At 39.9% G+C, this 15,344-nt stretch overlaps 1 protein-coding gene across 1 annotated transcript in view; it reads right to left on the bottom strand.

The window, feature by feature from the left end:
- The window catches only part of Slc1a3 (solute carrier family 1 member 3), a 76,987-nt gene that overhangs the window by 50,778 nt on the left and 10,865 nt on the right, over positions 1 to 15,344 (bottom strand). The window contains exon 3 of the mRNA XM_047555334.1: positions 4,247 to 4,384. Within this exon, the coding sequence (XP_047411290.1) occupies positions 4,247 to 4,384 (138 nt within the window). The remainder of the gene's footprint in view (positions 1 to 4,246; positions 4,385 to 15,344) is intronic.

The following is a 15,344-nucleotide window of genomic DNA, read 5'->3' as shown; positions in this document are numbered from 1 at the left end:
GGATCATGTTCTTCAAACAGGCAATCCAATTGTCTCTTCCTTGTGTGAAGAGTTCAGAGAACCAGTGTCGCCGGTATTGGAATTTACTTACATAGATTGTATCAGTTAAGGGATTTGGGGAGGCTTCTTCCTTTACAGCTCAAGTGCATCTTCTCGGGGACTAGTTTTGCATTCAGGAATCCCCAGTGCCCAGCACAGAGTCTCACAGAGTAAGTAGCTGTGGATGAACGTTACAGGATGAACTCCATCTGTTTTACCATCCCACTCCAGTGTGCCCTCTGGTAGGCCCCCACACTGCGACTGTAGCTACTGTTGATGGCCCCTCCCCGCCCTTTCACTTACAATATGTCCCACTCTCCAGAGACCATCTGCCAGAAGCTTCCTGCCTCCAGAAAACTGAGGTGACATCAACCTTCTTTTGTGATGTGTGATTGAAGGGGAATGGCTCACTTAGAGGAGAAAGCACTGGCTTTCTAAAAAAATTCAGAAGTAAAGAGGAGGTGATGGCCATGTCTACACAGCACAACCAGATACATGGTTCAATTGTTATCCAGTGAATTTCAATCAGGTTAAGCTAGCCAAACCAACTCATATTTCTGGCATGAAATATCTAGTTTGGCTGCTTATCCTGACCAAATCAATAGAAATTGGTGCCAAATCCCTGTTTTATTGTGTGGTGTGTTGGCACAGACGTATTCTTCTTGTTCAAAAAAATAGGTACTTGAGTACAAATGCAGCCATTAGGCTTTCTCCCAGCTTCTCTCTGGCAGCCTCTGGAATGCTAATACACACCAGGGATGTTTGGAAAGATTTGAATTTCAATTCAGGACAAGGAAAACGTGGCTTACAGGGACCTTAGAGTCATAACTCACAAAAATAGATGTGTCAAGTACAAGACTCTAGCTTAGATTTCACAGTTTCAGGGCTAGAGACGTAGTTCAGTGGTAGAGTGCTTGCCTAGCATGTGCGGGGCTCTGGGTTTGATTCCCAGGATGCAAAACTCAACTCAATGAAACTAAACATGACTCTGTACAATTCAATGTGTAGCATGTTCTCTAGAATCTTCCAAAACAGCATGCTTAGTCCAAGAAATGCAATAACAAGTTAATGCAATTTCATTTCCATCTGTGCAGACCCTGGGGCATTGAACTTAGAAGCATTAGTTTGTGAAGCATTTTTCCACTAGGAAATACTTTCTATGGGAGTGTGACCTCTATGTCCTTACTATGATGTTCTTGTCTGGTGCAGAAAAGACTAGAATAGCTACAATACGATGTGGTCATACCTCAGAAGATGGAGGGGAGAGGCTTCGAAATAGCTATTTGTATAGCCAGCAATAAATGTGGTGTTCAGTAGCTAATTTCTCTGTTACGAATCGAGCTTTGGCATGGCACTGCTATTGGTCACTTCAGGCAAATATGAAACCCAGTGACAGCCTTAAGGGGGCATGAATCGAGCAGTGCATTTCTCTTCATTAGCATGGACATCCAGACCTGAGTTTTGATACAGGTAGGCCAAGGGTTGGACTGGCCTGATAGATATGCTTAGCTTGGCTTGCAGTGTTTTGTTTAGTGAATTGTATCAACATTTTAAAAATGCATCAACATTGGAAAGGGACTTTTAAAAATTTGGACCACCTCATTCTCTTGAAAAACGGGAAGATTTGGCTGTTGTTGATATGTGGCAATGAGTGGCTGGAGGTGATTAGTCCCAACAGTGTCCTTTCCTTCCTTTGGTTCATTTATTCTGCAGTGTGATCACTCCCTACTTATCATTACATTTGTCCCTGATCCTTTCCCATTGAAGAGAAATATTTCTCTGTATCCATGACTCTATGAAAGTAAGAAAACAAAAAGTAGTCTGAAAGGGTAGCTTCATATATATATATTTATATGTCACCAGCTTGATGACTGGAAGCATTTGAGGTTGTTTTTCCATCAGAGCAGAATGGAGTCTTCCTTGGTTCCTTCCCTAGGCAATACGTTCCCCAATAACATTTCCCAACAAACACAGGTATCCTCTAGGGGTCAGAATAATTTGCAAAAAATTCCTCCCTGCCATTCCCACTGGATCATAACCCTTTGGATTAGAACAATTTTTACTCAAAACCATAAAGGAAATTCTTATTAAATCAATCATACATTTTAATTGATCATAAGTATCTAAATTACTGTGAAGCATGGAAATTACTCCTTTGAGACTAGCACCTTGAAAAGATCTTGGGCAAAGCTCAATCATGGCCCTCAGGCTCCTTGTCCTAGATGAGAGCTAAGACTCTCTTAATGGTCCCCATGTGGCAGTACTCCCAATATGCAATTAGGTTACATTATAAAAATTCATTTAATATTGGTTGTTTGAAGCTTATAATTTCTTTTTTTAATAAGAATATTGTAAATATTGATAATTTCTTCAAGCTTTGAACAAAAATTCTTTTTAACCATGCAAAGAGACTGCATCATAGTATTTTTTTTCCTGCAAAATGACTCAACAAAATTCCTTCTGTAAAGAAGATTACTAATTACTAAAAACACCAAGGAATTCCACTTCAAGGTACATGTAGATTGGGTCTGCTAACAAAAGTAGCACTTTTTAAACTGTATCATTTAGGGCTTTTCTAAATAGTAACACTGTTGGTTTCTAGCACAATTATGAAAGAGCAGAAACCTCTTGACACTGATTCCTCTGTGGAAGTCAGTACAAAGGAACCCAGGACCCCTCAGTTTGTGTCCAGGAAAATTGTAGGTTCTCAGTTTGGATGCCTTGCCGATAGGGGTGATGAAGAGGGACTCATTGTTCTACTAAATAAAAAGTTGGATGTGGGTCCTGACCCATGTTTTATGCAAAGAATTTGTTTCTCCAGAAAAATGGAAAACAGAATGAAAATATGCCCTCAGGTCAGCATTTAATACAGTTTCTGTGATACAAATTGCAGCTGTTACGATTACCCCTCATCAGCAATGGACCAGCCCAGTTTCACAAGGAGTACACCACAAGGTCTACAGACAGAACTGTCTTATGGAAGCTGGTGGACATGCAATTACTTGTTTAGGGCCCTGGACAAGTGGAAGCCAGCTAAGATCTACAAGGCATTGACGAAAAATCTGACACGGTTCCTGTCCAAGTAATGGTCAGCCTTCCGAGACATGTGATAGAATGTTGCCTCATGACTTTCAAGTTGCACTATGAAATTCTCATTCCACAGAGATCTTGAAAGGAGATTATAAGTATCTTTGAAAACACCCTGGGAATAAAGGGAAGGATGCTCAGAGACAGCTCACAGAGGTGAATTGGTCTGCTAAGGGGGAAAAGAACAGGGTCAGTAATACCTGAGTTCTGGCTTTTAGCTACAAACCCAGAAACCATCCTGCTGGGGCAGTGTCTATGGAAATTCCTTCTCCAAGTAGAGATGTGCTGTGGGGAAACAGAAGAGTGGGCAGGAAGGAATGCATAGGAACGTTTTTCTACAACTTCTTTTGCTCAGTCTGTATTTGTCAATCAATATGCCAATGACTCTAGCCCTTTCTCATGCAGGAGTAAACTACTGTCTCACTGTCATGGAAAATTGAATTCTATCCTGCAAAGCTTCCACTGGTAAAAATCCAAGTGGCACCTAACAAAATATCCAACAGGAAATCTCCCACCCCCTCCCCCTTTCCCCCCAGCATAAAAGGTGATGGGGGTGAGGGGCAACTGGAGAAGGAAATGAAATCATGCGGGTACACCAGGAAAAGTGTTGGTGGCAGCAGAATTGGTGAGTGTGTTGTGGGCATTACCTCTTGATGAGGCTTCCAAGAAGGCTCCCGCTCAAGTCCTGGTGGCTCTGAGAACAAGCATTCTTGCATCAATAGCTAATAGGCTGTCCAACCAGATGTTATCTGGGTGGGATAAGAGGGTGAGAAAACAGACCTGTTGTACGCTGTTGTCAACTACATCACTGTGGTCAGAGAAGGCTGGTCGTGTGGTGTCTAGCAGGGCACCTCTTCCATGGTGAGGCAGACCAGATTACATGGCTGTTTAAATCCATTTATTCTTGTGATTGGTAAAATATGAGAGTTATAATCATTCATGCATTACTAAAGCCTCCTTTCCATCATTTTGAAGGGACTTTATTTTTCTAGAACAGAGCATGCATCCAGCAGAAACCAAAGCATTTGCTTTTCTAAGCGATCTTTTGCAACAAGCAGACTTACAACAAAAACAAAAACAAAAAAACCAAAAAACCAACATCAAAATCGGCAAATGGTACCTGTGACAAGACTGGAGATGATGAGCGGTAAGACCAACATCTGTAACATCCTCATCAGAAGCTCCCCAGGAAAGGAAAAGTACTTGACTTCCCGGTAGCTCATTTTATATGGTCGGAGGGCAAATCCAAGGATTGTACCTGAAGGAAGGAGAAGGAAAAAAAAAAAAAGAAAGAAAGAAAGAAAGAAAAATTGAGTGGTTTGAAAACTAAAGCAATAGTCTAGAAAAATGAGCAAGTATTTGGCTCATTTTAACCACTTATGTCTGACAATAGTAAATTTATTCAATCAGCAAATATTTGTACAGCTTTGGGAGCATCTTTGGGAGCATCTTTGCAATCGTTATTTGGAAGAAGTTGGCTGGATCCAAGGCTTCAAGTAGAACTTACAGAAAAAATGTTTTGATTTGGGCAAATGAAAAATTTCTTTGTCTAACTTGAATGCAGTGGAACTCATTTTGATATGGCTTGGTATAGAGGGACAATGAACAAGGTGATATGGGAAAAAAGAACTTATTTTAATGAAGTTCATTTACAATCTACAGATGTTAGAACTGCTGGTATAACTACTTAAAAAGGATAATGTGACTTTATTTTTCTCCAATTAAAAAAACCCTTCCTGCTTATGCTGCTAATCCGTTTTCACCATCTTCTGTCTGCACACCACATTTTCTCCCTCTGTCTACATAGTCTTGACATTACCTTGGCAACTGTATTATACAGACTTGTTAGTTGCTGGCAAGAGAAGACTTCAAAGTGAGCCAACTTTTCCCAAAAATTTCCCCTGAAAACTTGAGGGTAGATAGGGAAAAGAGAAAACAAGTTCCTTCTCAGTTTCCATTCTGCTCCTGGAACCTCAAAAGTATTCTTAGAATGATAACTTCATATGTAAATCAAATGATGCATGATACCTGTTGACATGTTCAGAAACTAATGAAGGCATGGAACGAATTGATTTTCTCTCTCTCCTTTCCCTAATTTACTTTCCTTGCTCAAGAAAATGTACTTATATCCTGAGGCAGGAGGATTACAAGTTCAAGGCCAGCCTCAGCAACTTAGCAAGATCCTGACTCAAAATAAAAAATAAAAAGGACTGGGGATGTAGCCCAGTGTTAAAGCACCCCTAGTTAAATCCCCAGCACCAAAAAAAAAAAAAAAAAAAAAAAATTATTTATATCAATACAGTAAATATTTGCAAAAATTTGCCTTTTATTAAAACATGAGATTTAATTTTTTAAAAGTGCATGTCAATTGTAGAGAAAAGAAAATGCTCAGTACTGAGTTACCTAAAAGTCAGAGGTTGGGGGAAGCAATGGGAGGTGGGGAAAAAAAACTGGGGAGATGTAAGAAATTCCAAAACATGCAAGCAGTGCTTTACAAAAACTGAGCTTTCCTAACTTGTTAGGAAATGGGCTACTTCTCTTATGAAATGGGACACAAAGTTCCCCGCAATTGTCACTGCAGCTCCAGTTTCAATTCTTGAGTCTCAGCAACCACGAAGTTATCTATCTCCAACTACGGCTGTGATATCCTAATAAGCGTCCGAATGTGTGTGACTAGAAAATCTAGCTGACGCAGATCTCAGAGCCTTCAGGAAAATAATGATTGTCCCCCCACCTCCCACCATTGTAATAGTAATATACTCAAGAGGGCAGAGCTGATTTGTAAAATGCAGGAAGTTGGGGTAAAAGGCTGTATTGGTTCTACTACTAAAATGAAAAAGAAATAGCTAATGCTTACCAAGTTCTTACTGTATGCCAGCTACTGTCAAGGCTTTGTCTGTGTTAGCAATTTAATCCTCATGACAACCCCAGGAGGTAGGCACTATTTTACCACCAATCTACTGATAAATAAACCTAATCACAGTGAACTTAAAAATTATCCAAAGTCAAGTATGCTCAAGTGGCAGAGCTAGGGTTCAAACCTAGGCAGTTTCCACTCTGATCCCACATTCTTTAACCACCTCGCATCCTCTACCTCTCTTATAGAGCAAAGACAAACACCACTAGTGCTTTAATGAGTTTCTTTCTAGAATGTTCTGGAATATAGCTACATATGTGTGAATCACAGAGACTGTACTTTCCCATATACAGTCACCATAAACATCACTTAGATCTCATGATATCAGATGTAAGGACTGTCTCAGGATTTACTTAATTCTTCCTCTGTCATTGAACACATGGGTGGTTTAGTAATTTTCACTTCTCTGAGGACATCATGGTGAATATGTAAAGGTTGCTTTCTATCTAGGAGTAGTTTTTTAGTGTAATAGAGGAAGGGAACCAGTGCCTTGAAGGACATGACTGTTTTAATTCATGTTACCAAACTGTCTTCCTAGCAGTTTAATGTTCCTCTAGTCAATGAGACTTTTGCCTCCTATACCCTCAGGAGATTACTATTATAGAAAGATTGTTAGGACATGTCTACATGGTCTTTTGCTAATGGGATATGTAACGTGATGTGATGTTCTTTTCTGAGTTTACTTAATGTTTAATGATGTTGACCATATCTCCTGATTGTATTTTCTGTTAAGCATCTAATAAATCTGCATAGATTGAGTTTATATGTGTGTATAGATGTTTGGTATAGGCTCTCGAATAAAAGATAATTACTGTTTGCCTATGTATAAAATATTTGTTTTAACAATTTTTCTTATTTCTTTATATTATTACTTTAAATGCACAGGTATTTTTCATTTTTACAAAATAATGTGTGCATGTCTTCTTTAGTAGGTGATTTCTTTAAGAGTTATGTTTGAGTTATGTTTGACTTCCCTCTCCCTCTCAAGTTTGATAAATCATTAATTCACTTTTGTTTCTTTGATTGTTTGCTTTGTTTAAAAATACCTAACCTTTAATCATCCTGGAACTTGATTTGGGGTAAAGCATTTAAATCTAATTTTTAAAGTACATTATGTAACACAGCAGCATTCACAACACACAAGAATTAACAAAAGACTTTGGTTGTATCTTTCCTGTTTGTTCACATAAAAGCCAAGTCACACAGAGATAAGTGCTTTATCCTTAATAAACATACAAATATTTCGATTTATCTCCAATCAAATGTAATTTTACTGGATTTGAATGTATTTGAGCATTTGCCATTCAATGACAACAAAAAATGTGCACAATATACACTAAAAACCCATTTTGGTCATCTAGAATTTGAACATGCAAAGCTTTTAGGAATTTTAGATATCTCTCAAATGACAAGTTAATGTCAGGCTTGCTTTACCAAATCCTATCTATGTTTGTAATTAGAAATGCATCTATTCACATATGACAATATGTCCAAGAGCAGGTAAGATCCTGGTTAGTCCAGAAAACCTATTTAATTTTAAATCTAGGAATAATTGATAGAACAACTGCTTTTCTAGTGATGTACATTCTGGGAGCAAGAGACAAACCAGTGTCCATGAAGGAAACAATTATTCCTTCTAAATAGTAGATGTGCTTGATCCCATCTCCCAAAGTCTAACTTGTGCCAGTGCTGATACTACTCCCTCTGTGTGGTTGGCTCAGTCCAGCCTCTTTCTCTCCCGGGGTGTTCCACTGCCTTCTCTCCTCTTCCCCCATCCCCCAAAGCCACGTTTACTTAGGACGACCAACTTTCACTTGAGTGTGAGTGGGGTGAGAAGGCGGGCACAGTGAATGCATTCTGGCAATGTGTCTGACAGTGCCTCAGCTCTCCAACCTGCCAAACAGATACCTAACAGATTGAAGGCCAGACAGTCAGGGAGGCAGAGTCTCTGAGGATAGTGATTTTTGTGTGTGTCGCTTTATAGTCAACAAGCTGGTCTTGCCTGGAAGTGCAGTTCTGCCATCAACCCCTCTATAACATGTCTGTTTCTTGATATTCTCCAATACAGAACACAGTTTCTAAAAGCTCTTCTTTATAGTGGGAATAGCGGAGAGGTTACATCCCTTATTTATAAGGCACAGTTTTAAGGCAAAGGCTTTGAAGGGTGAAGTGGTTTGGAGTGATGGCAGGATTAGATATGCTCTGAATCAGTTTTGTTCCTGTCTGTGCTTTGGTCTTTTTACTGTCTTTGGGTTTGCCAAATGAGTCATTTATCCTCTTGGGAAAGCGGAGATTATGTTGGGGAAGGGGAATATTTATTGAACCCTTACCATGTGTTAATGGTGGTGTTTAACCCTCGTTGCAACTTTATGAGGTAGATATTATCATATCTATTTTAAAGATGAATAAATTGATGCTCAGAGGTCAGTGACCCAGCTCAAACTTACCAAGACAGTAAATGGATGACCTGGGGGATTCTAAATAAAACTCAGCGCTCTATTACTCTTTTAATGCCTCTCAAACACAAAAACACTCTTGTAGGACTGGGGATATAGCTCAGTTGGTAGAATGTTTGCCTCACAAGCACAAGGCCCTGGGTTCAATCCCCAGCACTGCAAAAAAACAAATAAGAAAAGAACCCAAAACAAACAAACAAACAAAAAACCCAAGCAAAACCAAAAAAACACTCTTGTAGCCAGGGTCTGAGGTTAGTTTTCAAATGAGCCTGGCCCCCAGATCTTCAGCATCTTTAACCCTACATTGTGCATACCCTTGAGTAATAATCTTGGATCCTCCAGAGGCCCTTGGCACACGGTGGAACATGTTATCGGTCTTTTTATCTATGGAGGAGCTACACCAAATCCCTTTTTTATGGAATAATTTAATTAAGCTTATATAAAGTTGTTAACTATATGGCCTGCCTTTGCCCTCCACTGCCCAAATTTTAATCATTGGAAATCATATGTAATAGAGGTGGAAAGGACATTTAAAAAAGTCTGTTTCAGAATTCTTTTTTTTTTTGGTACTGGGAGTTGAACTCAGGGACATTTGATTACAGAGCCAAATCCCCACCCCTATTTTGTATTTTATTTAGAGATAGAGTCTCATTGAGTTGCTTAGTGCCTTACCATTGCTGAGGTTGGCTTTGAACCCAAGATCCTCCTGCCTCAGCCTCTTGCAGGGTTCGCATTCTTAACAACAGCAGCAAAATATCACTGGGCACATGGCAGGTGCCAGGGCCACACGAACACATGGTTTCACAAATACCATTAAGGCCCCAACTATTATCCGCATCTCACAAAGAACCAGAGTCACTGAGAGGGTAGGTGAACTGCCAAAACCATACAGCTGGTACAGAGTGGAGCCATGGAAGGCTTAGAGGGATCAAACTGCTTGCTCAGGACCACAGTGAGCAGTCAAAGTGGACTTGACATACTGGCTGGCCAGCTCCAGAGCTCAGACTTGTCACAACCTTTGTGTGTCACAGCCTTCTGATAGTCATCTACTAATTTAAGGAACCTCAGTGAGTACACAATAATTTGCCTACTTTTAAAATTCTATTTTGCCTTAGATTAACTAAATCTAGAGCTTATGTTGGGGAAAGGTTTTGTTGATTTTACTTAATGAAGTCAACATCTAGCTCTTTTCAACCCATTTGTTGAACAAATAAACAAAAGACATTTTTCTTCAGCTTTCTGCGCCAAACCAGTGGAAGGGTCAGCCAGCTATCAGTATCAAATCAAGAGGAAATGCTCTGAATGCAAAGGACTGCTGTTTTTGGTAAGCAGTGCAGCGTTCTGATTAATTCTAGCCCAGCAATGCAACAAGCCTTCCCCAAAATGTGTTCTCACAGACCTCTGAGAGCGTTCTTCACGCTGCCCTTCCTATCAATGAGAGGTAGGTAGCAAGGCGAGGTCTCAGCAGTCTTTTCGCTTTGGTAAAGCTGCTCAGTCTCTGAAAAACTGAGCTCTATCAGTGGGCACTTATTTGAAGCATACTGACTGATGGTCCCAGAACTCAAAAAGCTCTATTGCCACAAGATCCTCAATGCAAAAGAATAGATCTTCATCAGTGATGGTTAGGCAAAAATGAATGTGTTGGGATGTGTTAGAGCTGAAACAAACTTTCCCAATTTGCATCTTGGAGACATTATACAACACAGGGGTGTCAGGTGTCATGAGTGATATTTAGATTGCCTATTCTTGGTCCACAGTCTTACAGCATTTTTTTTTTTTTAACTTGTACATATGGTAGGTGTTTAAGGTATTGTTGAAGAAATGAGCAAACAGCATGTTTACTTGTACATGGATATGATACTTTCTTTCTTTCCCTCCCTCCCTCCGTTCTTCTTCCTTCCTTCCTTCCTTCCTTTCTTCCTTCCGGGTGGTGCTGAGGATCAAACCCAGTGTCTTACACATGTAAGGCAAATGCTCTACCACTGAGCTACAACTCCAGCCCATCTTATAGCATTCTTGCTGAAGTATTTTAACAAGATTTCCAGAATCTAGGAAATATCTTAATTAGGATGTTTAGGGTGATCAACTATGCTAGTTGAGAGCTATGAACAAAGATGCATCTTTGTTGAAATACTTTTTCTCGCCTATGAAAAGCTCAAGAAGGTATTCCATCAGGGGTTCAGAGTTTCCCCCAGGGAGTCTACACAACAAATACTTCTTTGGAAGATTCAATGTCATCTCACTTTCTAAACTAAGACAAAATGTGCTCCCTAGGACCTCAGGAAGAATACAAGTCGGGCTTGCTTTTTAAGGCCAAAACACACACCAAGTTAAAACTTAAACAAATTTGCTACAAATTTCATCCAATAAAGCTATTGGAAATATTAAGATACAAGAAAACATTTTAAGAGTGAAAGGATGAGACACAGTTGGAAGTGAAATTTAGATCAAATTGACCAATTTAACTTTTGCTAAGTGTTGAAGTTTCAAATAGTAAAATTTTGTTAGTTTTTCCTCCACCCACAACTCTTGTCCTGAGCATATTGGCAGACCAAAGGCTTCTACAGTTATTGCTCACGATGCAAAATGCTCCAAAAAGAAAGAAAAAAGAGTGGTGCCCCAAAGGAGTTCAGCTGCTGAAAGGAAACCTACTTTGTCACTTGTTTGGAGCAAGTCTTACATCCCAGGCACACAAGTGAGAGTTACATATGGCAGAGCATCTGTCTAACTTGCAAAGTCTCTGGGCCTCCTCGCCAAGCTTCTAGTGTGGTAAAGACATACTTACAGAGAGATGCTCTTTAGTTGTTTGGCAATGAAAGGTTTTGGGATTCTAGGCCTATCCCTGACTTTAATGCTCTGTGACCCTGCGTAAGTCCTTTGCCTCCTATGCCTCAGGTTTTTTTTTTTTTTTTTAAATTTATAAAGGACACCTGCAGGGTTGAAAGATCAAGCTCTTCCAGCTTCCAACTGATTTCCCTGTTTCCACTTTGTCTTTCTGCAGCCTATTCCCAGCACAATGCCCCGAGGGCTCCTTTCAGAATGTTACTCCTCTCCCTCCATGGCCCCCATCTCATGGCATGGAAACTTCTTGCCATGCAGTGTCTGCTCCTGGCCTGCTCCCTGTGGGCTCCACCACACCAAGGGAGCCATCTCACATTCCGCTCCCCCTGTTTCCACTTTGCCTCCTTGTTGTTCCTCCATTAATTCAGATACAATTCCACTGAATGCTCCTCGCACTGGCTCTTCCTCCTGCCTAGAGCACTCTTTCCAGATGTTCACAGGGTTTATTTCCTTTAAGACTTAGTCAACATGTCACTTTCTTAATAAGACCTACCCCAAATTTGCTTCTCCCTTAAGTGGCTTAATTTAGTTCAAGAGTTCTTATACCTTCCAAAACACAACATAATTTTCTAACTTATGCTTGCTGTTCATTATCGTTTCTAGCTGTTAAAATGTAAGCTCCCTGAAATAAGAGGTTTTTTTTGTTGTTGTTAGTTTTGTTCACTGATGTATATTAAGCCCTTAAAATGGTTCCTGGCACATGGTAGGTGTTTAAGGTATTGTTGAAGGAATGAGCAAACAGCATGACTTATTCTCTTTTAAATGACCGGCATCTGCCAGTGCCTGGCCCCCAGCTGGTGTGGAACACACTTCCTGAATGCAGAATGTTTGTTCAGTGCTCCCAAGAAATTCCTCATTGTGCTTTGTGAGCACAGTGATCAATTCCAAGGAACATCCCTCCCACATCATGTTTTTTGGGTACTGGGGCTAGAACTTTGAACTCAGGGGCACCCGACCACTGAGCCACATCCCCAGCCCTTTTTTGCATATTTTTTAGAGATACGGTCTCACTGAGTTGCTTAGCTCCTTTCTTTTGCTGAGGCTGGCTTTGAACTTGCAATACTCTTGCCTCAGCCTCCCAAGCCACTGGGCTTACAGGCGTGCACCACCACACCTGGCTGTAAATTCATCTTGAATGAACTACAATTTCTTATAAGCTTAGGTTTCTAGATTCCCAAGGGAGGAATGGTAGCTTCTGATCCTAATTCTCTCAAGAGGCACATTTTTTGAGTAGAGGGGAAGGCCAGTGGAATGCTCTTGACAGATCGTGAACTGAGTCAGACATGAGGATTCCGGACCTGATTCTGCCAGTAAATTAGGTGAGTAGAAACTTTATGTAAATGATTTAATCTTCAACCAATCTATAGAATTCAATATCACTATATCACTGATGAAGAGATGAAGCCTAGAAAGAATAAGCCATTTGCACTGATATATCAGAATGCATTGGCAAACTTAGATCTGCCTATTTCCATATCTTCAAATCATATCTCATTGGGCTTCTTTCATTTTTTTATTAATCTGCAAAATGGGAAGGATAGATCGGAACAAATGGTATCTAAGATCCTCTTGAGCTTGCCTAGCATGCATGAGGCCTTGGGTTCTACACACCTGCTGGGTATGTGTGTTAGAGGTGGGGATAAGGTCCTCTTGAACTTTCATGTTCTCAGCTAAAAGTTCTTCATTTAAAAGATTCATGTAAACCAAAAGTATTATAGATTTTAGTTGCTTTAAGTGAATTCATCTTGCTGCTTCTAATAAATTCTAAACTCCTTGATAATGCATATGAAGAATACCTCATCGATTCGACCATTACAGTTTTTATGGCAAGTATGCGATAAATAATTACTTGAGAGAAAAATAAAAGCTTCTATTTCAGGATTTGGCCCAATTTGGAGAAGTTGTAAGTCTGTCTCACGCCAGCCTGGTGAACTTGGTAGACCAAAAGTTCCTCTGGCTTATTTTTATAAGTGGGGAAAAGGCATAATGGTGAGTTTACCTGCAAGGGTTCTGCTGCTCCCTGGTCTTTCCTTTGAGCCCAAACTTGCAAGCATTTCCTGGTGAGAAGCTACTCTGTGTTGGAGGCAAGCTCTCAACCCTCCCCCATCTCTCAGTTCCCACATCCTTGAGAGATTTGGGCCCTGGCCTGGCTTACTCTTTTGTCCTTTGGTATTTCCTGTTGCTGGAGGTGGAAAATACCTGCTCCATCCTTGCTCCACCAGAAGTGCCCAGAGGAACCAGTTCTGGGACTGGTGACCAGGCAGGGCGCAGACACAAGTCCACACATGTGACGCTGAGAGACAACTATGAGAAGAACCTTGGAGTTCTAAGAAAAGCCTGGTGTTCTCTTCCTAAATCTGTGAGGCTGGGGACGTAGCTCAGTGGTAAAGCCTAACATGAGCAAGGTGCAATCCCTAGCACAAAGCAAAACACAAACAAACAAGCAAAAACATCTATGGGACATGACAATTTTATTTACAAATAATCCTACAAGTCTTTTATGTGTCTAATTCTCTGTTATTAAAAAAAACCAAAAACCAAAAAAACAAAACTTCTGTTCTAGAAATAGCAACTGAAATAATCATAACTTGTCTTTCTTTTCTAGAGAAAAAAAATATTGTTATGAAGGTGTAGAGGCTGGAAATGAAATATATTAAAAGATTTCCAAGTTCTCTGCTGTGCTTTTGCTCCTGTGTTGCATGCTTGGGTACAGCCAGGGTGACCCATCTCAATCCATTCCCTCCTGTTCTTTCAAAGTCTCTATTCTGCTCACTTCTATGTCTCCGTGAAACACAAAGAGTCAAGCTTAGTCCAATTTCCTCATTTCATCTACTGTCCTCGAATCCAGTGGCGATCCCTTCATGCTCAGATGCGTAGGTTATCAACACAAAGATTCTGGGGAATTATTTGTGGTTAGGATGGATCCCCAAACTGTTCCTGGAAAAGCCAGGGCTTGCCTGGAAGGCAGTGGCCCTGGCTTCTGGAGTTTGATTTCTCTCTGTGTCTCTTACATCTCAGTACCCTTGACAAGTTACTCCATGTTTCAGCTTTCAATCTTCTGATAAATTGGGGCGAGGTTTTGGAAAAAACCTGTTTCATCTCTTGTGCTGGTATGAAGATGGTAGATGATAAAATATGTGAAAGTGCTTTGAAAGTTTAATGTATCATACTAACAAGGTTTAGGTATCTTTTCTGAGTTAAATTCAGGCTCTGGAAGCAGAGAGCTGGAATCGCTGCATCTGCTTAATTCTATCCGGGAACTGCATTTTTCTCACTGCACAGATTTCCTTAATTATCTATCTAGCCATCCTGCACAAACCACAAAATTCACTCATCCTTACCTCTGACAGTGGCAGCAGCAAGGTTCTTTATTTAAACACACAATTTAGGGAAACAAATTACTACAGCCTCTATGGGGTACAGTATTAGCAATACTTCTGAAAACTACAAATGTGTACACTTCAGACGTGGCAATTTCACCTCTAAGAATGTATCCCACAGATCTCATTTGCCTGAATAAAATAACTTGTACAAGATTATCCATTATATCACTCTGTGTAGTAATGTCTACAGATTGGAAGCAGTCTAAGTGTCCACTGATTGGGTATTACTCAAATGAATTATGGTATACCCATATAATGCAGTCTGAAGAGACAATGAGGAACCTTTTTATGGGCTAATAAAGAATAATATACAAGAAATATTATGCAGGGGGAAATAGCAAAGTGGAAAGCAAACTTTGTATACTATGCTATAATTTGTGTACAAAAAAGGCAAGAAAAGAATAAACATACTTATTTTCTTATAAAATTCCTCTAACAGCATATAAGAAGGTAGACCAGATATCTGGAGGAGAGAGGTGGGTGGTATATTTTCTTTTTATATCCTTTTGTATTTTTTGATCTTGGATTATGTGAGTATGTTTACTACACAAGTAAACTATCAAAATATATAATAAAAATAACTGTTCTTAACTTTAAAAAAATCATACCAAATTTTATTCA

Source organism: Sciurus carolinensis, chromosome 6 (genome assembly GCF_902686445.1).
Source record: "Sciurus carolinensis chromosome 6, mSciCar1.2, whole genome shotgun sequence".
Taxonomy (NCBI): domain Eukaryota; kingdom Metazoa; phylum Chordata; class Mammalia; order Rodentia; family Sciuridae; genus Sciurus; species Sciurus carolinensis.
This window is presented reverse-complemented; position numbering and strand designations above follow the sequence as displayed.